Raw genomic sequence first — 26,877 nt, forward strand, 5'->3', positions numbered from 1 at the left:
GGAATTCCAAGAATATTCTAGCATTGTATGATTCTAACGTGAAATGTAACTAAGATGAAGTTTATGCTACCGTCACATTGATATAACTAAGTCATTTTGTGTGAAAAAGTGCAATTTTAAGTTCACAGAACAATGGCAACAGGTATGGCAGTGGGAACAGGTCCTGAGCCGGTGTGTCTGTAGCCTTCCTGCAAACATCACGGGAAACATAGGGGCAGCCTTCAGCTTCTTCTTTTTGGGGGGATAACAGATGGCTTTTAAATTTGGAATTCTCAAGGAGCAATCAGCTTCCTCCCCCCCAGACGATCAATCACTTCCAGGACCAGAAAAACCCTTATTTCATGAGTAATGCAGACGGGCAAGAAGGGCAGCAGGAAGACTGCGAACAAGACACCGCCCCGCGCGGGGCTCGCCAAGGAGCGCAGGCCCAGACACCCACAGGCGCCCGCCAGACCGCTACGAGTGGCCTCGCGACCGTCTGAGGCTGCCCTAGGGCCCCGGCCGTTCCGCTTTTGCCGCAGCAGGGCGGCGTCTGCCGGAGGCGTCGCGCAGTCGGGGCCGCGGAGCGGGCGGGGGAGGCGCTGCGTGAGGGAGGAGCGGGCGGCGCGGCGCGGCCCGAGCAGGAAGCGCTCGGCGGCGGCTCTCTGCCTGGAGGGAGGTGCTTTGCGGGGAGCATGCGGCGGCGGGAGGAGGACGAGTGAAGGGTCGCGCCTCTTCGCCTCCTCCCTCGCCGGGCTTTGCTGTCGGGGCTGCAGGAGGAGCCGGGAGAAAGATGGAGCCGTTCCCCAGCGGTGAGTGCGGCCGCCATCCCCGCGAGGGTGTGCAGCGGGCGCTCGGCGTTTCTCGGGGGGCAGCGGGCAGGCCTCGTGGCCGTGACACCTGCGCAGAACTCGGAGACTTCTTAGGGCCCCGTTTGTGTTTGGGTTGACCGCAGACGTTACGGGCGCGAGAAGGGCTCTCTCGCCTTCTCATCATTGTCTGGACGTAAGCCCAAGGAGGCGCGGCTAGAGGGGCTGCTGCCCGCTGTGCCCGGCTCACAGCACTCGGTGCCCTGGGGCCCTCCCTGTCTCCGGAATACTGCGTGGATCAAAATGCGCAGGTTAGCAGGCAGACCTTAGGGCTTGTTCTGTTGGTTTAATCAGCAACGTCGACCTTTATGTGTATGTATTAATGACACTTCAGTGGAGGATGTGTTTTGCTATGTTTGCACTTCGTACAAGCAGTTGAGATTTCTGTACTTAATTTTAGCCTTAGCAGAAGGCCATTCAACTTCAGCTAACTATTATCACAAAGTTGTAACGTGTGCTGCTGTATTTGCTGTAAAGAGACAAATGTCTCTAAATGCAGGGTTTGTTTAGGTCATCCTGGAGAGTCTTCTTTTAGGAGAGGCAGCCATCGTGCTGCTGTCACTCCAGCAGTGGTTTGAAATACCGCTGTGACTGCATTGTGCAACAAGAAGTCGAAACTTCTGCTCCTCATCTGTGAAACTGGAGGAAGTCACCACTTATACAGTTCCTTTCTGTTGCTGCTGACCCAGGTCCCGGCAGTGAAAACCAGTGCCCGGGGTGGTGGTGAGACTACTGAGAGAAAAAAAAAGGCTTCCTGAAGGAGGGGCTGCTTAAGAGTGTATAGATACCAAAGCAGAGTTGTTGCTCCTCTGCTCATCTTCAGGTGTCTTGTACCCAACTGCTAAAACCTGAAGTAAATTGCAGGGTTGCAGGCTTGGTTTTTAAGTAGAACATTTCCTGGCTGGTGGTCTGGAAGGCAGATCTGTCAGCTTCATATCTCAAATAAACCATGTTCCACAGTAACTGGGAGGTTTTTGGTTTTCATGTTTATGGTGGTAATGACTTCTGTTTGTGAATCTGTAGGCTGGTTTCCTGTGCAGGGTGCTGTTTGAGCTCAGAAGATGGCTATCACAGGAAGCTCAAAATGATCTTGAGCCCTCTGGGGCTTTCCCTTATGTTAAACAGATCAGATGAATCTTAAGGTTTTCAGAGAACATTTTAGCTGGATTCAGTACACTGATGCGAAAGTGACGAGAAGTCTGTTTCTGCCTTTACTTTACATATATTGAGCTGGTTTGAGACGGTCTGCATATCTTAAAATAGTATTTTAAGGCAGCAGATGCACTGAAGTGGAAATGGTAGATCACTGTTTCCCTAATCCATATGTTCCCTCTCTCCCTCTCTCCCTCTCTCCCTCTCTCCCTCTCTCCCTCTCTCCCTCTCTCCCTCTCTCCCTCTCTCCCTCTCTCCCTCTCTCCCTCTCTCCCTCTCTCCCTCTCTCCCTCTCTCCCTCTCTCCCTCTCTCCCTCTCTCCCTCTCTCCCTCTCTCCCTCTCTCCCTCTCTCCCTCTCTCCCTCTCTCCCTCTCTCCCTCTCTCCCTCTCTCCCTCTCTCCCTCTCTCCCTCTCTCCCTCTCTCCCTCTCTCCCTCTCTCCCTCTCTCCCTCTCTCCCTCTCTCCCTCTCTCCTTCTCTCCCTCTCTCCTTCTCTCCTTCTTTTTTTTTTCTAAATGCTACAGGATGTGCTGAATTTCTCTTGTATGGACAGTCTCCCTTGTGGAAATACTCAGATAACTTAAAAATATATCAGATACCTTCTTTGGCTTCACCATTGCCACAGCTCCCCACTGGGGACTTGGGTCCAGTGCTCTCCAGACTGGCGCTTCTTGCCCAATTTGTGGGAGCTCTGCTGTGGGCATATTGAGATCTGAAGTGCTGGAGGAGCAGTTCAGCATAGATCTATCTGCCTGTGGGCCTGGAGTAGCTGAATTAGCGAATGTTTTAGGAATTGCTGCTAATGGAACTTTGTTTTTGAGGCAAATTCTTCTGTTTTACACGACTGTTCTTAAATCTTTTCCAGAAATATGAGTAATTGAACTGTGATTAGAAGTGCACAGAAGACTTCCTGTGGCATGTAACTTTTTTTCTCTGTGATCTCAAATCCCCCTAAATTGGGAACTGTAAATTAATTACCAGAATTAATTAATTCTGATTAGTTATCTTTTATCTAGACCCTTTATTTTTCTTTTCTTTTTTTCTTCTTTCTCTTTTTTTCTGACTGGGAAAATGAATGTTTGCATTGATAATGAATGAAATTCTGACTGCTTGGAATATGTTATGTAATTTGGGGTAGGTTCTGAACAATATTGCAAAATATTTTGCAAGTTTTTGTTTTTACCTTGAGATTGTATTTAGATTATATGTGTTTCTGGAAGACCATTTCACAATTTCCTGTTTAATATACAGAGCATTAAGCCTTTTTCTACCCATTTGACATGGAAGGAAAATGCAGAAATGAGAGATCGCAGTGTTTCACGCTTGAGACAGGTGATGTGCAAAAACAAGGAAGTACAGAAGGAGTTTGCCTTTTCATGTATAAAATATCGAAATACAAAATACAAATAACAGTCTCTTTCATTAAGTTTTTATAGTTATTGTAGGCCTTTTTTATGCAATGCATGGGAGCTTCGAAATGAAACCTAGTTGCATAGCTGGACTGATAGTGGGGAAAAAAAAAAAAGGGTTTACACAAGAGGAGATGAGTCTTCCATGGGCATAGCTTTCCTTTAACTGTCAGTACTATATCTTCCTCTGTCATTGACACTAATGGTTCCTGTGTGTTTTCATATGCTTTATCTGGTCCTAAACAGCAGAGTGAGTAATCTGTGGTAGTGGGATGGTGGATGGTAAAAATGGAAGAGGTTTGTTTTCAGTGTTTTCCCACCCCCCCCTCTGTTTTACATATCCCCATGTTTTGCTTTATTCAGATATTGCTGACAGAAAAAAATAGCTAATTCCTTCTATTTGTTTCTAAATGTGAGTCTTACATTGTCAAAATACACATTGCTAGATGGTATTTTTCCACAAAGACATGTTGTAACATCTATGGCTTTTGTTCCCATGTCAGCTGAGCTAAACAAGAACCTTTTCTCAATGGGATGTGTTTATTTGCTTTTGCTGTGCTTCTGTGATCTCTGTCTAGCACTGAATGCTCTGAAACAGGTGTGGTCTGTGTGGCAGGGAGAAATCCTCCCTGCCTCTGTCTAAGTACATGGAGACTCGCATGCTCTTTTCTACAGGTACTGTACAGTACAAGCTCAGAACTGGATGCATTGCATTAGCAGCATAACCTCAACAGAGTGCTCCAGCAACTGTTACAGGTAGAAAGGTGACACAATTGTCAGAAGAATGAGGGGAAGAGAAGGGACTTAATCTGCTTGAAGTGTTCCTTTTGACAAGAGCAAACATTGCTGCTTGGAAAGGGGCTGCGAGTCTTGTGCCCTGTTAAAACAAAGACAGAAGATCAGAGTGTAAATGTTAGTCATGGGTCCTGCTAGTACTTTTCCACTGAGGAGGCAGGTTCTGCTTGCAGGGTGAATGGAGCTGAGCATCTGTGGAATACACGGTGAGGCAAAAGTGTTGAAAAGTTATTGACCTCAGTTCTGTCATCTGGAAAAGTGTTTCAGGACTTCCTTCTTATCTTTCTAGTGAGATGGTGCATCTGGTGAGATGGTGCATAGTGCAGTGGCTGTGTTGGGTACTTGAGAAGCTGTACGCACGTGCACTAGATGAAGTCATTTAATGACAGCTATAGATAAGGTTGAAACCCAGTAAAAGCTAGAATGAAGTCTGCTAATGAAACTAAAACACTCTAAAATAAAATCTGTTGATTAGCTGAACAAGCAGCTAATCAGCTTTTTCATATTAAATAGCATTATTATAACAATTGCCTACTAAGAAGCCAAATTTACCTCTGTTTAGTGTATGTCTCTGTTTTTTGTAATGATGAGTTGAGCTGAATTCAGTGGACCAGAATTTTCTTTCTTCACACAGTGACCTGAGTGAAGGAAGTATAGTGAATTTCCAGTCTACTGGACAGTATTTTTCTTTATAAGTACAATAGCAGAGATCATGTTTAAAAAAAAAATAAAAAAAATGTTGACTTCTTTACGTGAAAGCAGTATTATCCCTCGGTCTGAGAGAGAAATTTCTAAGCAGCTACTGCATAGACTTTTGTCCAGCAGTACTTTAAAATGAAATCATATTAACTTTTAAAACAACAGCTTTTTTGTGAGCTGGGACTTATATATCTCAGAGTGTTTCTTAAGAGTTGTATGTACATGTTGATAACTGCATTTTGAGTATTTTTGCTACTGCTTTAAATGGTAGAGGTGTGTTGACCTTCACCTGTAAGAACTGCAGAAATATTTTCTTCTTTGTAACCAGGAAGAATGGCAGAAGGCAGTGGGTAGGAAGCAGCTGTGGAGACCTCATCCACTTGACCCTGGAGGTAGGAATTTCAGAGTGCTGGTCTGCCCACCTCCTGGGGCACCACTGGGGCTACATTCCCACCTGAGTGTTGTCTCAGCCCAGAGGCTCAAATAAGATCCCAGTGCTGCTGCTGGCTGGTTCAGGCTTTGTGGTCTTGTACTTCTGCCCTGGCCTTCACCACAGCTGGGCAGGTGGGAGTCTGAGTTCAGCAGAGATCAGAGATGCCTTTTACAGTGTGGCTTGTTATTGGGGAGTTGGGGCATTACATGGTTATTGAGTGTTCTTTTTTTTTCCCTAAAAGCTCCACTGTTTGGTGGATTTCACCCTTCTGCAGTGAGTGTGGTTGTGTGTGGAGTTGTTCCCCAGCTTCCATTGCTCTTTGATGCTGTGGGAGTTGGTTCTGCAAACACTCCAGGCCGTGTGCGACATTTCCTCCAGTGCCACTGACTGCAAAGGGAACCACTTGTGCTGAACACTTAAGAATGTGCCTCATTTACTGACTGCCGTGGGACCAGATGCTGTGTTGTATTTGAGCCTTTCTTCTATTTAAAATCTGACACTTGAAAACAATTTTTTTCTGCTGTAATAATGAATTGTTAATATATCAACGATCCCTTGTGACTGTTTTTCATGTACATGAAGCAGTCTTTCCAGATCAGCCAGGCTTGTATTTGTGAGAATCTTAAAAGCTTCAGAATACTTGAAAGAGTCGTTGCTTCTGAATTGCAAGCTTTGGCAGATAAAGGAAAGACAGAAAGTAGTTCCCGGGAAAATGGAACTGTGAATACAGAATGTGTGAGCTGCCAGTTTTATTACCCAACTTTGTCACTGACAGGCATATTAATGAGGCCTTGGCACAGGCTGGTCTCTTAAGTGCGCAGATGTGTGTGAGTACTGTTCTACAAACAGCTGGAAAATAATTGAAGGGAACACTACAAAATATGCACTGCAGCAATTAAAAATAGAAGTGGGAACAAGAATAGCAATGTTGTTCAGAGCTTGCAAACCTGCTAAACATTGGGAAAAGAAACAATTTGAAGAAACAAATCTTCCTTTAATATATCTCTTGTGGTTATGGTGCTATGATGCTGTTTGACAGTGATCTGCATTGCAGTGCTGGGAAAGCCGTTTTGTTCCGCATTATGTGCTCTGATGGAGCACCATCACAGCATCTGACTTGTTGGCAACTGCTGGTGTATTTGGCAGAAATTCAGTTATTGCTATGCTGTGGGATGGTGTCTGTAGTGTTGAAGGCTATCCTAAATATCAGCATGCATTATTTTTAAGGATATTTTTATCCATCCCTGCTATTTTTATTTATTCCCACCCTCCTTCCTTCCCTTTCCCCCTTCCCCTTCTTGTATGTCCAAAGCAGAAACAGCCATTAATGTGCAGTATCTGGGAGATAAGTATGTAGATTCTAGATTATGTCTTTGTCAAACATGGACACCTCTCACAAAGGAAGTGGGCAATAGTCTGATAACATTTCATGTGCGTAAGTAGTGGTTGTGAGATTAAGGTCAATGAAAGGGAAACGTGGAGCAGAACTGAAGTGTTCTTGTAAGTGAATGTACCAATGGCAGAGCTATGATTTACAGAAATTCTTCTAAATAAGAATGATGATTTAAAGTAGATTTTGTCCAGAGAGGATCCAAGGGTTGTCTTTTTTTCTTTCTTTTCCCTCCCCCTCCACTCCCTCCTGTTGTATCTTCCATCATCCTCTTGGCAACAGTTTAAGTGTTTTGAAATGCTTGTACATCCAGTAATAGTGATGCAGACAGGGAGCCTGGCAGTTCTAGTCAGAGTAATCCAGAGCAGTCATAAGAGCAATATGCCTCCTGTGGGCAGACTGTCGGTTGGAGCCCCAGCAGGGCTGGCTGTGGAGCGGCCCTGCTGATATTTTTGCAGAGACCTTCCACAGACTCTGCAGGCATGCTCACCCAATGCACTGCACAGTCAGCAGCTCTCCACCTGCTTCAGTGACAGAGGTGATCCCTGTGTACCTTCAGGAAAGTGCCTGATGTTGGGGCTACCCCTTCCCAGCTGTCACGAGGCTGATGTCAACTGATGTGACAGATGTGTGAGGCTTTGGAGAGTTTTAGATCTTGGTATTTCTTGAGCTGCTGCTGTGCAGGCATGTGGCCTTTTTTTTTTTTTTTTTTTTTTTTTTTTTTTTCCTTGTGTCTGTCAGAGTGCTTGGTTTTGTCTTAAAATGAGTCTGATGGAAATTTACTTATGTGCATTAAGTAGCATTAAGTACGTATTGTAAGACACATAATGTTTTTCTAGAAATTGCACAGGATGATGGTTTGAATGTATTACTTAAAGCATAAGAAGACAAAGCACAGCAAAAACAAACAAAAAAGATACACAACTAGGCAGCATCAGGTTGTATGCAGTCTTATAGTATGCTTAACAATCCATAAGAAGGTTTGTGAAGTTCTCTAACTGCTGTTCAACAGAATTGATGCTAGCAGAGTTATCTCCCGTGTCTTTAGCTGTGACCAGCCATGTTCATCGGCCATGGCTGCACAGCTGCAGCCCAGGAAACAGTCAGCAGTCCTGGCTGTGGGAGCTTCAGTGGCTCAAGACATCTCAGATAACTTCCTGTGAGTCTCCAGGGCTTGTTTTTGTTACACCCCGTGGTTAAATCTTTTCGTATCAACTTAATTTCAAAACGTGTGCTTGGTTACACTGGAAACAGGAAACTAAAATCTTGTCTTATAAGACTAATGTTTGATGCTCTCCTACTGTTTTCCTGTGCCATGTCCAGTCAGCAACTGAGAATAGTGTGCTGACTTGATGCTGTTGGACTTGTGTAGGGTTTTCTCTCTCAGTAGTGCCTAAAGAGCGATGTCATTTAAAAACACCAGAAACATTCAACAAAGTGTGAATGAGTGTGGTATGCCTGTTTTGGATATAAAAATTCAGACTGAGCTTGTAATGCCGAGCCTTAAATTCTCTATTAATCCCCACTGAGCTCTAGGGAAAGTTAGGAAAAAAGTAACATAGGGTTCTCCTAGATTATTAGTTAAAGGGTTCAGTGATAGCCACTCTGTATCTTTCATAATGTTTTATTTTATGGATGGTTTCAGAGTAGTAATTTGAGATGATATGCTAGTAATAGTGTGTCAGTCCACTTAGAGCTTTATATTGGCAGATGTTGAAATGTAATTGAACTATGTGAATCTTCAGCCCTTAAGCTTGCCAAAGACATTTGTGCTTTCCTTAAAAACCAGGAAAAGAGTTTGAGGAACCCTTTTAGAAGCATCCAAGACTAATAAACAGTGGCTTAAATAAGATTACACTCTTAGCTCTTGTTTCTTATGGCAATTTAAGATAAGAGAGAGTTTGAAAATACATAACCGTGTATTGTTTTAATTTCTATCATCCAGCTTTGTTGGCAGAATGTTGCTCTGAGTTATGTGTAGGAGCTTGCTGTTGTAATATTTGATCTTGTATTACAAAGTGGGATAATAATAATAATAAAAGGCAGCAAAAGTAGCCCTTCCAGTACAGGCAGGATGTCAAATATAGAGAGACCTTGTACAGCTTGGATCTTACGTTCCCTTGCTTGTTTTGGTTTGGAAAGCAGCATTTGTTCTCCTTTGCAGTACAGGAAAAATAGTTAAAGTTAGTTTGGGACCAAAATTTTTTTATTTTGTTTTTGGTCCTTCATTGTTCCTGGCCATGAGCCAGCAGTGTGCCCTTGTGGCCAAGAAGGCCAGTGCTGTCCTGGAGTGCATTAAAAAAAGCATGGCCAGCAGGTCGAGGGATGTGATCCTCTGCTTGGGGTATTGTATTAAGTTCTGGGCTCCCCTGATGAGAAAAGGTGGGAATCTCCAAGGAGTCCAGCAGAGAGTGGGCCATGGAGGTGTTAAATGGCCTGGAGCATCTGCCACATACAGAAAGATCTGGGTCTCCTCAGCCTGTGGAAGACTGCGGGGATATCTGAATAATGTTTATAAATATCTAAAGGGAGGAGAGAGGCAAATGGATGGCCAGGCTCTTCTCAGCGCTGCCTAGGGATAGCACAAGAAACAGTGACCTAAAAAATATATGAAGTTCCAAACTAATGTGTGGAAGAACTTCCTTATGACAAGGGTGATGTAGCGCTGGGACAGGCTAGAGGTAGTGGAGTCTCCTTCTGTGGAGGTATTCCAGGCCTCTCTGGTTGCCTATCTCTGTGACCTGGTCTAGGGGACCTGCTTTGACAGGGGAGTTGGACTCGATGTTCTCTTGAAGTCCCTTCCAACCCCTGTGATTCTGTGATTCCATTGTAACCAAATCAGGGAAACAGTGGCATATGTGTAACTATGCATATTTTTGAAAATATCTCCCAGTTTGCTTGCCCCTGTAGCCTTTCTTTTCTGCTGAAATCAATCCCCTTCACAGTGGTATCGCTGGGATGTACTGCCAGTGCTTTGGTCTTGGATAGATTTCCTGTAATGCATGTCTTTTGGTGAAAGTTTGCAGTAAAACTGTACAGAGGGTTGGTACTTCAGTAATTGCACAGCAGAAAGCAACAGAGCCTGTTGTGGTTTTTGTGACTTTGCAAAATGGAAACATCTTTATCTGTGTGAATGAAGAGTGATGAGCTCTTAGCTATGACAGAAAAATGCTCACTTGTCTTCAGAGAGGTTAATTTTATGTTAGGTTTTTAGCATTGCTTCTGTGTGTGTGTGTGTGTGTGTGTTGGTGTATGCCACTTCTATACCCAGTCGTACATAAGCTTATATTTTCAGGTTTTTTTTTTGTTGTTGTTGTTTTTTGTTTGTTTTTTTTTGTTTTGTTTTTGTTTTTTGTTTGTTTGTTTTTGTTTTTTTTTTTTTTGTATTAAAAATGTGTATACGTTCTCTTGTAGCATCATGGGAGGTAAGGGCATGCTGTTAGCCTACTTATTGCTTCTTTTCAGTCTCTAAAAAGCAGCCAAGGCACATGGGTGATACTGGAATTTCTGTAGTAATACATTGTATTTCCAAGCACTTCTTGGCTGTGCTGCTTCTTGTGGGTTATTCCTCTCTGCCTTCTGAATTCATTAATCCAAGAGTGAAAATGGACACATTGGTCCTGTACCAACCTATCTTGTTTCTGTTTTTTCATAAATGTTTTTCTCCTGAAAATAAAAAAAAAAATAAAATAAAAAATCAGCATATGTGAAATAACTTCAGGTGTGAGAGTTTTTACTTGCAAGTTGAAATACTTGTGGTTTTCCTCCTTCAGAACCCAAGGATATTTCCTTGTACGCTGATTTTTACCAGCAGATAGAAATTCTGCTTGATGTCTTTTTGCTGCTGCCTGACCTCTCAGTCAGTTAGGCTGCATTAACCCCCTTGCAACAGCATGGGCAGTTTGCCAGGTGAGGCAGAGCTGCCTGTGCAAGTGAAGCTAAAGAGGGAATTCATTTGCTGCTTCCTTTCAGCAGGCCGGATGGCAGGATTCATCATGCAGCAAAGCTCCTTGGGGAGATGAACACCACTGCTCTGAATCATCCAATCATTGAATATCGGAAGTTGGAAGGAACTCATTAGGATAATCGAGTCCAACTGGGATCCACACAGCACTTCCCAAAAATCAGACTAAGTATATCCTTTACCCCAATTTCATTGCTGTGCAGAACATCACATGGTGTGGGACTTCCCGTTGTCCCCGTCAGCTGTCATGGCTATGCACCCTCCCACCTTCTTGTTCCCCCCCAGCTCCTCCTGCTGGCCAGACAGTACAAGGAGCCGAAATACTGAAACACTCTTGGCTATGTGCAGCCCTGCTCAGAAACCACTGAAACACTGATGTGTTGTCAGTGCTGTTGTGACCACAAATCCAAACGTGGCCATACTGGACATAATGAAGAAAACTAATTCAATTCTATCCAAAACTAGCACATTTCCAAAGTGAAGCTTGCTTCAGAGCAGAACAGTGTGAAATGCTGGACTGGTAAGTGGAAACTGGTCAGGTTTTCAGTGAACAGCAGTTGCTTTTCCAAGGTGTGTTAAGTTTTGAGATTGTTCAGAGTTGTATGTATGCTGTAGCAGTCTTCAGGGTTACTCCTTAGAATACTTATAACTCTCACCTCATGGCTTCTATATAGGTGCTTCTATATAACATATGGGGAGTAGAATCTCTTCTGGATATTGATTAAATCTCCTCTTGTGTAGGTTTTGTCAACTATGCATATTCAAAAGAAAATTAAATGATGAACATAACACTGTGTTTGTGTGAGCTCTTTATTAGGTTGTCTCTGCTCATTGCCAGTTGCTTCTGAGCTGTGCCTGCTGAAAACAAAGAACTTGCTAGGCTATTTATGAAGGTTACGTTAGTGTCATGTTAAATCTGAGACTGGATTTCAAATGTCACGAAATTCAGACATGATCTGTTAGGAATAGTAGTGTCATCGCTTTTAACTCTGTTGGTGTGTTCTCTTTCTCTCTTTTTTTTCCTCCTTACCTAAAAACATTTGATACATTTACATCATGTGCAGTGTGTGCACTGACATTCTTAAAGTTGATGTAGTACACGCTTCCATCATTTTCACTGCTTCTTCATTTGTATTTGGTTTCAAACTGGCTTAAGATTTTTTTATTATTGTGTCTGATGCCGAAAGCATCATGAAGCAAACTGGTGTGTGTCACAAATTGCTGCAGAGTGCTGTTGTTAGTCTGCTAGCAAACACAGTAAGCAATGCATAAAGTCTTTAAGTGGAAGTGTGCAGCTCTCACTAGTCATCAGAAGAAAGTCTTGATCTGTGTGCACCTTAATTGGGGTTTAAAACGTTGCAGCAGTGAGATACATTGTGTTTCAGTTGTGTTTGCTTGTCTTAACTTTCAGGGCTCTTGTATGGGCGTGGCTTTTTGATACTCATTGTCCTTCCAGACAGAGGAGATGCTCATTTGGTAGTAGCTTTCAGGAAATTTCATCCTCTGTACACAAACCAGTAGGTACCCTTGGACACCTGGGCTGCTATTCTGATATGGGATTCTGCAGGTCTGTCTTATTTTACTGTTTTCAGGAGGCACTTGCATTTCTGCTTTGCTATTTGAATTTTGCACCCTATTTCTCAGCGTAACTGAACTGTCCAACTGTGAATGGCTCAGCAGCTATTAATTGTATGTGTTGATCGCCTTGGGGGCAACTAAAATACTCAGAGGAGTCTGGAAAATTGTGTAAGACCCCATTTTTAATGATTTAAATCCATAATCAATTTCTGAAGTGATTCAATCTTACTTTCTGATGTCCAGTTCTGAATGCTTCCTGTGTCTGTTGTTTTGCTGTGCAGTGACAGAAAACAACATGGAGCCTGAAAATTCAGAACAGGGCACGTAATGTTTCCATAGATATTTCTATCCAAAGCAAATGTTCACAGTCATGCCTTAGTTCTATTTATAATGAGAAAGCTGGCACGAACCTTTAATGAGCACATGCAGTCTCATGTGCAGCACTGGTACTGATCGTGTTTCTGTCTGAGGATAGCCCATCATTTCTGAAGGAGCTGTCAGTTCGTGATTTTCCTCCCACAAGAGGAAGATAAACCTGCATTCAGGTGAAGAAAAGTTGAAGAGCTGGGATATCCTGCAGGTCTTATCCCATTCTTTGTGAACAGGCTGTGGGTTCAGTTTTGGGAACCTCCATGTCTGGAGAAGGGTGGTTCAGCTGAACTCTAGTTGTGGTGCAGCTGCTGAGCCCTTCAGTTGTACTTCTGGAGATCTCGTTGATGCTGGGGACTTCAGCTGCTGTGTGCATGTGAGTGCCTGGGGAGATATCTTATTCTTTTTGCACAAAACTAGTAGTGTTGGGAGCTGCAGGTTTTTTTTTTTTGTTTGTTTGTTTTTTTTTTTTTTTTTTTTTTTTTTTTGACAGACTGAGTTTTCTGATGTGACCTGTAAATTTTGGACTGGCTGATTCTGTTTGTGCAAAGTTGTTCTCAGGTGTGCCATGTTGCACATGATTTTTCTTTTTAAAAAGAATTCTGTTCTCTTTGCTCAGCTGGTAGGTGAAATAAATGATGGTGGAATGAAGGCAGAATGATTTCAAGTAGGGTTTCTGATTTTCACAGAATACCATCAGCAGATTGTCTTATTTCTGAGCTGTCTGTTGTAAGTGTATATTTTCTCACTATGGATAGATGCTGATTTTAATTTACATGAATGACATTGCGTGCTTTCCTGTTTTATTAACAACAAATAATTGCACCGTATAGCATTAAATTATAGTTCCTTGCTCAAGAGGAATATAAATGCGTGTATCAGTTACTTAGAAGATGGGAAAACTTCAGTCAGAATCTGATGTTTGTTCTTACCAGCTGTGGTTGCTGAACAAGCTAGTTTGCAAAGATCAATTGAGTTTTCTTGTCTTTTTTTTTTTTTTTTTTTTTTTCTCCTTAAACAAAAAACACATAATATATGTATTTAACAGGCCAGTTGGAGACAGCTCAAAGTATAGCAGCAGAGGAGATAGTTCTTCCTCTCAAAATGTAAACTAAACAGTTGTGATTAGAGGCAATGATCATAAACCGAGATGTGGCAGTTTGAAGCAAGTTTTGGAGGCTTTATTAATAAGAGTAAAGGTGCATTCAGGATGCCACTGTTAAGGTCTCCTGTGACAGGCCTGAGGTTATTATTATTATTTTTTCTTTTATTTGTGATCAGTAGTATGAAATTCATTCAGAGCTGTCAAGGGAGAGATCTCTTTGACACTGGAATTGTAGAAACAGCAAAGGTGACATCTGTGTTACATCCAAATATTATGGTGTATATGACTTCATTTTTCTTTTATAAAAACGTTTCTGTAAGATACAGTTGTCTGCTGTGCTCCCTGGAAAATCTCTGTTTTTAGAAAACTTTGCTTTGTTGATTGTACCCCTTTTTATACCTGACTGATATTTATCTGCTAGAAGTCATGTAATGCAGTATTGATGAATATGATGACCTTAAGTACTGTCCCTTCAGCGTGCAGCCCTGAAGCAAAAGAATGGAAAATAAGTGAGTTAAATTTTTGCTTATTCACCACTCCAGTGTTGAAGGTTATTGTGTGTTTTAAAGGGCAAATTTCGTAACAAAGGGTTTGGTTTCTTTTGCATGTCTGTTTACCTGTGAATTATGCACAGGGCTTTGTATGTCTTCAGTCTACGAAGTTAGACTTGTCATCTATAGAATGTGTGCTGCTTATCACTTCATAGGGCAATTTGTAAGTTTCAGGGCTAGGAGTCTCTTAAGATGAGGAATTCACTTTTAGTCAGACTGTGAAGTTCCCCTTTCCTCTGTGGTTGTGGTGGAATCCAGAAATAGTCTTGTTTGCCTGAGCTACTGAAGCAAGAGGTTTTCATTAGGATTTTGCATAGGTTTCCCATACAATGTGATTGTTACTTGAGAACTGCAGGAGCTCTGCCAGTGCCCTTCTGCTGGCGAGCTGCTGTGTCCTAGGGCTGTGTCTGCCCTGTCCTAGGAACAGCAGCAGGGATTCTTTACTTACTCTGCTGCAAATCAGTTGTCTTCAGGCCAAAATTAAGAATCTTGTGCAGCTTTTCTTGGGTGTTATTTCAGAACCACAAGAAAGCACTTTTTTTTTTTTTTTTTTTTTTTTTTTTTTTTTTTTTTTTTTTAAATGTATGGTTAAAATATATATTTTTCAGTTAAAGTTTTTTTATTTTTAATTTTTTATTTATTTATTTATTTATTTATGATCCCTTCCTCTGGATCCTCAAGGCCTTTATTTCCCTTGGATCGCTCCTAGTAGCATTTACATTTCATTGCTGCCCTGAAGAAAGCATTCTGTTCTTGGTAATAACTTTTCCCTGCTTATCAACAACTTAAATACTCATGTTCATGCATTTGGCAGTACAGCATTTTCAAGCATCACCAGAGGAACCCCAGTGATGACTGACCACAACATTTTTATTTGGCCTAAGAATACATGTTAATGCAACTGAGTTTTTGCATCCTTGATATGTTTGATTGACCAAGATTATAACTACTAAGTGTACACTTTGTGAAATTGAGTAGAAAACACTTAATGCCTGTTTATGGGAAATTGATGATGAATTGTATTTTTCATGGTATTCACTGAAAGCTCTGGCAAAGCTGGAGCTCCACTGTGTCAGACACATGTAGGAACCAGCACAGTCACAGGGAGTAATTGGCTCACAGCTTTGCACTTTGCAGAGTGTGCCATAGGCTCAGGAGAGGGGAGGCAAAAATCTACATGGAGACACAGAGGAAAGAAACTTTATTCCAAACTAGCAGATACATATGTTGCTTTCCTCTGGAATAGAGTTAATTTTCTTTGTAGCGTTGGGAGTGCAGATGTGATTCGTGTTTAGGATGAGAGCAGTGGTGATGGCAGTGATATTTTAGTTGTTGTGGAGAGCACTTTTCTCAAGGACATTTCAGCTTCTTGTACAGCCCTGCCAGCAGGGAGGATAGGAGGGCACTAAGAGCTGTGGGAGAGTGGAGCCAGGAGAGCTGGGCAAAGGGATATTTTGTACTAGATGGCGTCATGAAAAAGAAATAAATGCAAAACTGGGGGTAGTTGGGGCAAGGGGACAGCAAGGGGACATGTTGCTTGGGGCCAGACTGGGTGTTGATTGGTGATTAGTAAGTGATTGCATTGTGCATTATGTGTTGCATAAATAAATAAATAAATACGCACATCTATGTATTTATGCATATATATTGTGGCTATTATTTTACTTCCCATTTGGTCTTTCTAATCTTCAACTGAGTTCACACATTTACTTTGTTTTGTTTTCTCAGTTTTTCTCCCTCATCCTGCTGGGGATTCAGTGAGTGAGTGGATGTTTAGTGCTGACCTGCTGCTGGGTTAAACCACAGTGATACAGAAGGGAGATAAGGGTCCTTCACTGACATCCTTTCTATTGGGCCTTGCTGCCTTGTGCAAGCTGTTGGAATTTTTGGAAGCTTTGCAGATGTAGAGCTTGTGAGACAGAGAAGGAGGACAAAAGTTTCTGGCTAAATTTAATAACTTTTTAAATTTGCTGTGAAGTTACAGTATCAGTTTTTATACTTGCTCAAACCTTTGCATTCTCAAGCATCTTAATTACTAGAAAGATCTCTGCAGCAAAGAGTTTGCTATTGTGTGCATGTATTGCATGTAGGTAGCTCCAAAAGTAATGCCTCCTATTTATTTCCATGGAAACTATGACAGACAAGGAGCACAAAGTTTGATAGAGCAAATTCTCAACTACAAAACACTGTTCTTCAGAACAGGCACAGCCATTAGCTAATCATTTCCACCAGCAGTGAACAAGACTCTACGTACTACTAACAGCACCACTGGGGATGACCCACTGTCACTGTCACCACTGCTGAAGTGCACCACCCACTGCCTTACTGTGCTCACATACACTGTTTGGTCTCCAGACATTTTCAGCAAGTGCTGATGAATGTCTGTGGGTGCCTATTTTTCCTGCATGGGACAATTTGGCAACACTTTTGTTTCATCTGCACTTCCACAGTAGCAGAGGCAGAGCTGAAAGCTAGAGGAGAAGATTTAGAAGTAAAGGAACTTCTGGTTAGTAACTAGAGTAAGGCAAGAGCTAGTTCAGATTGCTTGGCCAACCCAGGCTCCTGGGTGACGAAGGACAAGTTAGTTCCTGTGTATGCCATTGTTGGAAATAGGTGCACAGTCCTTGTGTGAATCTGCCAACCTCAGTACTTGGAGTGGGGCAAACCTGAAATGGGATCACGTTTTCAGTATTTTAACTTCTGCTGGCTAGCAGAAAACAAGGTGATAAACTCATAATGAGTTCAGTTTTGGGCGCCTCAGTACAGAAGGACATTGAGGTGCAGGAGCAGGTCCAAAGAAGGGCAACAAAGCTTGTAAAGTGCTTGGAGAATATGCCCTATGAGGAGTGACTGAAGAAAGTGGGGCTGTTTAGTCTGGGGAAGAGGAAGCTGAGGGGAAAACTTTATTACTCTCTTCCAATATCTAAAAGGTGTTTACAGCAAGAGCGGAGCTAGTCTCTTCTCACTGGTGACAGGATGAGGGGAAATGGCCTCAAGTTGCACCAGGGAAAGTTTAGGTTGGATATCAGGAAACACTTCTTTATAGAAGGGTTTTGTTAAGCACTGGAATGGACTCCCCAGGGAGGTGGTTGAGTCACTGTCCCTGGATGTATTTAAAAATCATTTGGTTATGGTGCTCAGGGACACGATTTAGCAGAGAGTTGTTAGAGTTAGGGTAATATGGTTAGGTTGTGGTTGGTCTTTAAGATCTTTAAGGTCTTCTCCAACCAGAGTGATTGTATGATATTAAATCCTCAGTGTACAGGTAAATTGAAAGGTTCCAGTCCATTCCTACTCTCTGGCTGTAGAACATCCTTAGGGAGAAAGTCCTGTGTTTTGTTGATGAGGTTTGCTGTTTTGTCTGCTAAGAAAAGTTCAGCGCTTCAGAACATGGATCTAAAAGTTAAGTGTGTAAAAACCATTGTGGGCTGGATGAATAACCCCATTATTGGACACTGGTAGCTGATCCTGGGGTCATTCCTTGCACAGAATTATTATTTGACATAGTGTCAGTGTCGGCTTTGTAAGTACCATATTTCAGTTTCTGTTATATAATTTGAATTGTGATGGTGAAGTGTTGTAATGAGCACTGTCCTCTTCCTTTCTTCCCTTGAATCTTGCGGAGAAAGAGGGTTTTATTTTAGTTACATTGTTTTAATTGATAATGGACTAACTACTTTTTGATCATAAATTTTTTGATTTTCCTTGGTACTAGCATAACTGACAAAGCTGGTACTCCTGTTTGTCAAAATAGGGCAAACGAAGTGAAAGACAATGAATATTAAATACATGGTATACTAAATTTTTGAACCTATCTGTCCAATTTCGATAATTCATAGAACCATTTTCTGGAAAGTACGTGTTTTTTTTAGTGTCTCTTGCCCTGAGGATGAATGTGTGTTTTTCCTTCTGTACAGAGTGCCTTACTTTCAGTCACAGAACAAGTCCTTTGATTGCAGTTCTTCTTTGTTCCCTGGAGGAACCTGATGGGGCATGTTGCTGTTTGCTGTTTCTGCACAGCACTGTCTCTTCACCCTCTCTCCTGTTACTTCAAATGTATCCAAAATGGTTTATGTTCTGAAGGTATCAACTTCTACTCCAGCTGCTAAACATGCTTTGTGCAGAGCCATTGCTTTGGCTGTGTGTTTTGCCTCACCTGCTGCTCTGTAACAACATGCTACCCACTTGTTTGGCTGCCAGGTTCTTCAGGATGATGGGAAGTTTCCTATGCTTATCTCTGTGGTAGGAGTTTGGTGTCAGGTGTTACTGTGATTCTTCTTACATTTCTACTGTAAAAAAAAATGCTGCATGACACCTGCTTGTTGATCGAAGATGATGATGATGAGCTGAACGTAGTCTCAAAAAGCAGTGACAGTTATTTTGACTGTGCTGTTGGGAAGCCTTGGATTTAGGAGTTGGTTTTTATTTATTTGTTTTAAACATAACTACTTAATGAGGATATGGGAAGCTGAAAAAAGAGTGCCACAAAACGTTTTCTGCATATATTTTAAAAGGGAATTAATTTGGGGGAATAGAATTTAAGTTATTGAGTTTTGTGTTCCGAGCTAGACACAAGGCCTGATAATAAAGAAATTACAGTTTTTGGATTATACCCTTCTATTGTTATAAATATGTATTGATAGTGTTGTGTGTCCTGTCAGTACTGTAGGGAGGAGATAAGGTTGTGAAAGGTACTCAGGTACCTAAAACTTTTAGTTCCAGAACTAAATAGACTTCTTTGAAAACAGTCATTTTAGAAAAAATAAATAAATAAAAAAAAAAATACTTGCCTTCATCTATACTGGCTTTCTGGATGAATGTGTCATATTTTTTTTATGTCACATCTATTCTCAGGTTTGCTTCTAAACCATGAATGTTCATCTTGTTTGCTCTTGCAAGTGGTACAGATCATGTACTGATGAGAAAGATGTTAACAACCTCTTCTTTGCATTTTACAAATTTGTGGGAAAGTTTTGTAAACTTAGTTTTTCCTGTCTGTGTTTAGGTTTCCAGCTGTGATACGGGTGACTGTATGAAACCAGTTTGAGTGTTGTTTTGTTAGTGCTAACTAGGGAGCAGCATTAGGCCCATTCCTGTGACTTTTTTTAATGTCCTTGTTTGCTGTCATGCTAAGCTTACGTTTGGTAAGCTTATCTGTAGCTAGCAAACCACCATGTCTGAAGACTTAATTTTTATGGTGCATTTCAGCAACTCAGGTCAGTGATTTCTTAGCTGTGAACTGAGTGATCACACTGCTCATGGTGCACCTGTAGCCTCTAGTGTGGCTAGTTTACTGGAACCATGCTGCTTCTATATAAATTAAACTTCACTGGCCTTGCAATACCCTGACTTTTTAAAATTATTTATTTATTTTTTTCCCCCTGCGTTGTAACTAGAAACAGAAATAATCTTTTTGCGTCTCTGAATTTTTTGCTTCTAGTATGTTTTACAGCTGGAATACTTACCTTTTGACCATGCTTTCATATAAGGCAGTGGTGAATGTCATGGTTGCGGTATTGTTCTTTAGTCTGCTTCTTATTCCCCATGCTTGTAGATTTTTTTGTTCTTTTGGGAGGCCTTTAAGCTTAGCATAGCAGCTTGTGAGTTTAAAAGGAAAGATGATTGATAATTCACACAATTTTGTTACAAATCCAGGTGAACCAGAACTCAGTGTTTTACTGAGCATTAAGTGGCATGTTTGCATTGTTCCTCTTCAGTAAAGTAGTCTGACTTGTATACTTCTGTGAATGTGTATGTCAGCATAAGTAACTCTGGTAACCTTATGATATTTCGTTATTTTGTTTGCGTGTTTTCAAGTAGAGAACAATAGTCTGCCTACTTCTTTACAGTTCTCATCTCATGGCCTGCAGTCAAGCTGATAGTTCAGTGCAATGTCTTTCATCACTACAGAACATCCAGGCTTTGATTTGAATTTTTACAAAAAATTCCATTGAAATTGGATTTACTGTTGTTTTCCCTAGAAATTATCTTAGCTGTTGAAACTGTGGATTGCCTTCCTTTTCTAGTTTTTATTAGTTTCTCTTTCAGATTTTTCATATTTTTGGCCACAAGAGTTACTAGTGCTTGAATGCAACTTTGAAAATATTAAGGTAGTTGGCCTTAGAGGGAACCTGTTGCAAAATAAGCTCTTTAAAAAGCAGAGCTAATGAAACGTACTCTCTGCCAGAACTATGTCTTTTTATCTTTCTCCTCCTTCCCTCTGCAGTGCCTCCCTTGTCCTCTACTTCTCTTGCTGGCAATGCAGCAGCATATGCCATGGTTGAGGTTGGAGCAGTGCTCTGAGTGGCTGCTGCCTTTGGGAGTAGTTAAGATGTGAGTCCTAATACTTGCCTTTCCTATATAGCAGATAATAATTTGGGCATCTTCTGATAACAGTTGATTGTTTTGGGATGGGGTTGGGTTGGAACTTGGAGGAATTTGGTTATCCTTCAGTCTCTTTTCAGATTTGATTGAAAATAGCCAACACATTTAAAAAGCAACAAGAAACTTTGCTAGAAGTGGATTTTGGAAGAATTTTGAAAGAGCTTCTGTTGCATAATACTCTTCTGTCCACCTTTTCTTCTCCGCAAATTTGTCTACATGTTCTCTGTCACAGCCTTGCTTTCTGTCCTCTGTGCTCTATGAGTACACACACTTCAGCACAGAAGCAATAGTGTTGGACCACTGAAGTGAACTGAGATGTTGAAGGCTAGAACATGAGCACTATAATGAGAAGTACTGTGAACTTAGAGGTTAGAGCAGATGACCTCCTGAGGTACCTTCCAAACTATCCCATGCCCTTCCAGTATTATTCATAGACAGGACAGCACATTTACACTGGGACAAAGTTTGTACAGGTATATCTGAAATCTGGCAAACTGCCTGCTTTCATCCATCTCCATATTGCTTGTTCAGTTGACCAATACACCTTCTTCTTATTGATTTATGTGAGGTTGTATTTTCCTTCCAACCTCCCTAATCCCTCTCCAGTTTTTATAAAGCCTTTGCAGTCCATTTCTGAAGCTATTATTTATTTTGAAGGTATCTGAATAGTTTATCAGTTTAATTCTGGAAGAAATGGCAGAAAACTATGGAGAGTCACAAAAAGAATCATCTCTCCTGTGAAGAAAGGCTGAAAGAGTTGGTTTTGTTCATCCTGCAGAGGAGAAGCCTCGGGGGAGACTTCATTGCAGCCTTCCCGTACTAAAGGAGTGTTGCAAGAAAGTGAGAGACATTTTACCATTAAGTGCAGTATCAGGACAAGGGATAATGATTTTAAGCTGAAAGAGGGTAGATTAAGATTGGATATGAAGAAGAAATGTTTTTGTTTGGGGTGTGGTGAAGCACTGACACAGGCTGTCCAGGAAGGCTGTGGATGCCCCATTCCTGGAGGCATTCAAGACCTAGCTGGATGCGGCCCAGGGTAGCCTGAGCTGGTGGGTGAATGACCTGCCCATAGCAAAATCCCTTCCAAAACAAGCTACTCTATGGTTAACCACAAATATTGAACAGGACCTTAGCAATAGACATCAAATCCGTAATGTATTATAGGTACTCTGATATTTTGGCTATATATAGATCAGCAATTAGTATATTTTTGACAGAAAGTAGTGAAAGTTAACCTACTTTTTGATATGTTTGTAGATCCAGAGATCTTTCTCATTCTGAAAGCAGTATGGAGGATAGAGATGTGAACATCTAGCTAGCAATAGACCTTCATATCTAAAGTCTTACAGTTTGACAGATTTGCTTTGTTTCTTTGAAGCTGTGAAGGGGGGCTAATTCGTACTAACTAGACTGCAAAGGCCTTAAAAGTTAATGAGATTTCTTGTGTGAGAAATCTCTACGTAGATGTCTTTCCCAGTTGAACTGAGTTGTTCTCCAGACAGCTCTGCAGTGCCCTAAGAAAAAACAATCAACTTCCTCCTCTGTTGCTTATGATGTTCCAGATGAAACACATTATGAAAAAAAACAGTCTTACTCATATAGCAGTTTTTGTGTCTCTGTCCAATAACCTGTATACGCTTCTTCCCATCAGTGTTTTTAACTTCTCCACTTTCACTGGGTGGCTTAGCTGAAAGATAACTTTTTACATGAGATTACTTTTTACAGACATAATCAAAAGTTTGCTAAAATAAAATTACATATGGAATATGAGGGTATCTCATGATAGCAAAACTTGAAATAAGTTTGAATTTTTGGTTTATATTCTGTGACCTGTTAAATGTTATGGAAGAAAATTATGGATGCTAACTGTCTTACTGGCTCTGACTTAACTTCTTACCTGCCCAGACTGTTTCAAATGATATGTAAGCTAGATCTTAAATGATCAATTTGAGTGGTCATCTTCCCATAGCCATGTAACTCAGTTTTTGTTGTTGTTGTTTTTTTATATGTGTATAAAAATTAATTGTGAAAATGTAAAATTGATATTTTGTTTGTAGCTGCTAATACGTCGGCAGGTCCTCTAACAAGAAGTCTGGAACTAGAATCTTAGAAGCACCATTAGAACTGTTCTGGTTGCCTATTCTTTACCCTGCAACATAAAGACTATCCCATTATACTGAATTTAGTTGAATACAGGGGGAATTATTTGGGTAGGGGAAATGCAAATGAGGCAGTGGTATTAGTGAACTGAAAGTACGATTCAGTGATGTAGCTGATTCCCAATTATGGTCCAAGATGCAACTGAGTATTTGCAACGGAAGCATCTTCTTGAAGTTCAGAAAGGGGCAAGATACTGAAAAAACAATCACAGTAGGCAGAAAAACATGGTTATGTTCTTTGGAAACAAATTAGAAAAGTAAAATGATAGTATGTGTAGTGAAAACTTTTCCCATTCTTTACCTCAGTGATCTATAATTGAAGTATTATATCATGTCTTTTGTTCATGATGTAACATATTCTGTTTTTGTTTTTCAGATCAGATTCAGCTACCCAGAAACATGATTGAAAACAGTATGTTTGAGGAAGAGCCTGATGTGGTTGACTTGGCAAAAGAGCCCTGTTTACACCCCCTGGAGCCCGATGAAGTTGAATATGAACCAAGAAGCTCACGGCTCTTGGTGCGTGGCCTTGGGGAGCATGAAATGGATGATGATGAAGAGGATTATGAGTCATCAGCAAAACTGCTGGGGATGTCCTTCATTAACAGAAGCTCGGGTCTCCGGAATAACATGTCTGTCTATAGACAAAGTCCAGATGGCTCTTGCTCAGTGCCCTCTACGAGGACCGTGCTGGTTTGCACTGGTGTTCTTGTGATTGCAGTTTCGGTGATAATGGTGATTTATCTTCTTCCCAAATGTACCTTTACCAAAGAAGGCTGCCATAAAAGAAATCGTACAATGGAACTAATATACCCTTTGGCAACCAATGGAAAGCTGTTTCCATGGGCAAAAATAAGACTTCCTTCTGATGTAGTACCACTGCATTATGATCTTGATTTGCATCCAAACCTAACTACCCTGAAATTTACAGGCTCTGTGAAGATAGTAGTTAATGTCACCCAGGTAACTAAGAAGATTGTGCTTCACAGCTCAGGACTAAATATCACCAAGGCAACTATTACTTCAACAGCAGGAAGTCAAGAAAGGGCAGTTGAATTCTTGGAATATCCATTGCATGATCAGATTGCAGTCTTGACTCCTGAGCCTCTTCTTGCAGGACAGAATTACACTGTCAACTTGGTATATTCATCTAATTTATCAGATACATACTATGGCTTTTACAGAATTTCCTACAAGGATGAGAATTCTAAGCAAAGGTATGTACACAAATGCTGCTTTTCTCTTATGTTGCTTCTAGATAGAAATAACAAGATTAACTTTTTCTGTTGAATGTTTTGTGTGACTGGTTCCTACTGAATAAAATTAAAAATCTTCTGATGTTTTAAATCTGAGATTTAAAAAAAAAAAAAAAAAAAAAAAAAAAAAAATCTGATTTTTTTATGTTGTTGATACTTTATGCAAAGCTGCTATGGAGATAGATTTTAACAGTGATTAAAACCAGCACTGTCTGAAAACTGTCTTTCATGGGTGAGTTCATTAAATGAAGGCAGCTTCCTCCTCAGTTTAATGTGGATTCCTTTGAGCTCCACATGGCAGTCTAGCATGGATTTCTGTTTGATTTTTGATTACTTTATTTGAAAATGCACTTGGCTAGTTGATAGAACCACTGTTGTGGGGAATGAGTGCTTTTTACGAAGAAGTTTAGAGAATGTAGCTACCCACCACCACTCATTTCCAGCGCTCCTTATGCTTATCGCCTGCTTAAGATTGTTCAGGCCTTTGTTAGCACAGGATAATCCATCCAGGGTTTCTGGAAACAGAGCAGTATAGGCCAGTTCACTCTGTTGCCAAGGAAGTTGTTGTAAAGAACCCATTAAACAGCTGTGAGATAATGTAAAGTTATGAAATTCTTAGCAACTTGTGCTAAAGAAATGCCAACACCTAAAGTTAAAAACAAATAAAAAAATGACATGAGACTAAGGGGAAAAGCAAGAATAAGATGTCATCAGTGCTACAGATCTTTGCATCAGCAGAGAATTTGTACAGAAGTGCCCCAAATACTTACGAATGGATTTTGTTTCTTGAGAGAAAACAAACTTCATAATTAACACCAGTGTAATTTATCCTCGGGAGAAAATCATCACATTTAGATTTTTATTTATTTTCACTGACTTCAAATAAGAGCACTCCTTGAGCTGTTATGATCTTTTTGAATAAGACTCCTTGAAGACTACAACAGAAAAGTGTTAAAATTTGGTTACAGTGTTTCCAGTGAGATATATGTAACATCTGCATACTGCTAATGTTTGAACTACTCAAGTCCCTCGAGGATTGCTTGTTTTTCATAAATAATAGTGTCTCATTGTAAAGGTGATTTCATTGGAACATAAGGAATATTTATTTCTTCTTATTCTTTAAATAATTAAAGCCAGTATATTTTCTTTCAGATTCAGCAGGCATTTCTAAGCAGTGCCAAGGTGTTTAAACCATAGCTTATGTATTTTTTCTGAAGCTTACTTACAATTGGCTGTTTAAACCCCCCTTAGCTAGGTCACAGTGGAGCTAAGATATGCTGCTAAAATGTACAAGAAAATAGGTTGTCTGCAGCATTTATTTTTAAATACATGCAAAACTTTTGCAGTCAGAGGAATTGTGGAACATGTCTGGATTCTTGAATTGATCAGCATCTGAGGTGAGGCTGAAACTTTCCTCCTCCCTCCAGTGTGTTCTTGCTTACCTCACTTGATATTGCCTTGAAGACCTTGAAGAGATCAAGAATTTGAAGAATGGAAATGTAGGCAAAAGGGTTACTGGCCTGTTTTCAGTTTGCCCCTGTCTGATGAAGATGTTTTTCAGATGACATGCTGTCATTAAGTGTCTTAGAAAAACACTGCTCAGGAGCTTGTTGCTAAAGCATAATAGTGTATGTGTGATGATTACAGAGAGTAGAATCTGTGTGCTTCCTGGGAAAGCTCTGCTGTGCCTGGATCTTAAAGCATTATAAAGAAAATGCCAAAAATTGTCTTTCTATGGTGGAGTGCTTTAGGTAATAAGGAATCACAGAGGCTTTACTTGTATCGGGAGTACATAACCCCAAGATGAAATGAAATAATTCATCACAAACATTGAAATATATGCATTACCATTAAACATGGAGTGAAGTTAAAGTATGGTAAGAGTCTTACAATGAGTTGATAGAAAGCCAAAATCACGTGCTGAGTTGTAATTAGCTGCTTTTTGATTTCTGTATGTTTTACAGTCTGATGTAGTTGAAACTTCATTTTCTCTTTGTGTTTACAGTAGTAGAAAGAGGATTTATGAGTATTTGCAGAGGAAAAAAGATTCTGTGAGTATGTTTTGGGGAGTATTTTCCCCTTCAGTCAAGCGCTCCCAGCTTTTGTTCAGAGACAGGATGCTTTAATTAGTGCATTTTTCAGTAAATCTTTTCCAACTAACTTACTGATACAATCATTTCCCTTGTCTTGCATTTCTCTATTTTCAAGAGTTTGTATGTTTAGTACAGCTGGTTTTAGAGATACAGACTATTTTGACAACATATGTTTTTCTTGCATTTTCAATATAAAATTTAACCTATTGCAAGATAGTTTCTTTTCTTATAAGTTAATTTTCTTTTGAAGATGAAAGTGTTAGAATTATTAAATGCCAAAAACGTAACTGTAGGCAGGTGCAACTTAAAAAGCAAAAACCAAAAGCCACTATAAACAGATTACATCCCATTTGGGGTGAAGGGGGAAAAAACAATTGAAGCTTCCTGTATCAACATCAAGACGATATTTGAAAAGAAAGATGGGAGTAAGAAGTTCAAAGCAGGAATAGAGAGAAGTCTTACTGGCAACAATGTGCCTCCTCAGAAAAGGGTATGTCCACAATGTTGGGGTTGTAGGAAAGAGAAAATGTAACTAAGAATTTGTGGGAAGCTGGTAGAAGGGTTTGAGGAGAGGAAAAACACAAAAACAAAGAACAAACAAAAACGGTTGAAAACAATATTCTCTGTTTATCTCTGGTAAATGGAAGACAAATTGGTGAGGTCTGTTTTATGATCTTCTTGTCTGCAGG

General features: G+C 40.6%; 1 protein-coding gene across 4 annotated transcripts in view; it reads left to right on the top strand.

Moving 5' to 3' along the window:
• Positions 1-580: 580 nt before the first annotated feature.
• The window catches only part of LNPEP (leucyl and cystinyl aminopeptidase), a 57,862-nt gene continuing 31,565 nt past the window's right edge, over positions 581-26,877 (top strand). For 3 of the 4 annotated variants that reach the window (XM_072359282.1, XM_072359284.1, XM_072359285.1), the window contains exons 1-2: positions 581-791; positions 23,216-24,056. In XM_072359282.1, the coding sequence (XP_072215383.1) occupies positions 773-791; positions 23,216-24,056 (860 nt within the window). In that variant the 5' untranslated portion in view covers positions 581-772. Of the gene's footprint in view, positions 792-20,521; positions 20,627-23,215; positions 24,057-26,877 lie in introns of those variants that run through there. The other variant, XM_072359283.1, reaches the window with a different exon arrangement.

The sequence above is a fragment of the Excalfactoria chinensis genome, chromosome Z (genome assembly GCF_039878825.1).
Source record: "Excalfactoria chinensis isolate bCotChi1 chromosome Z, bCotChi1.hap2, whole genome shotgun sequence".
Lineage (NCBI taxonomy): Eukaryota > Metazoa > Chordata > Aves > Galliformes > Phasianidae > Excalfactoria > Excalfactoria chinensis.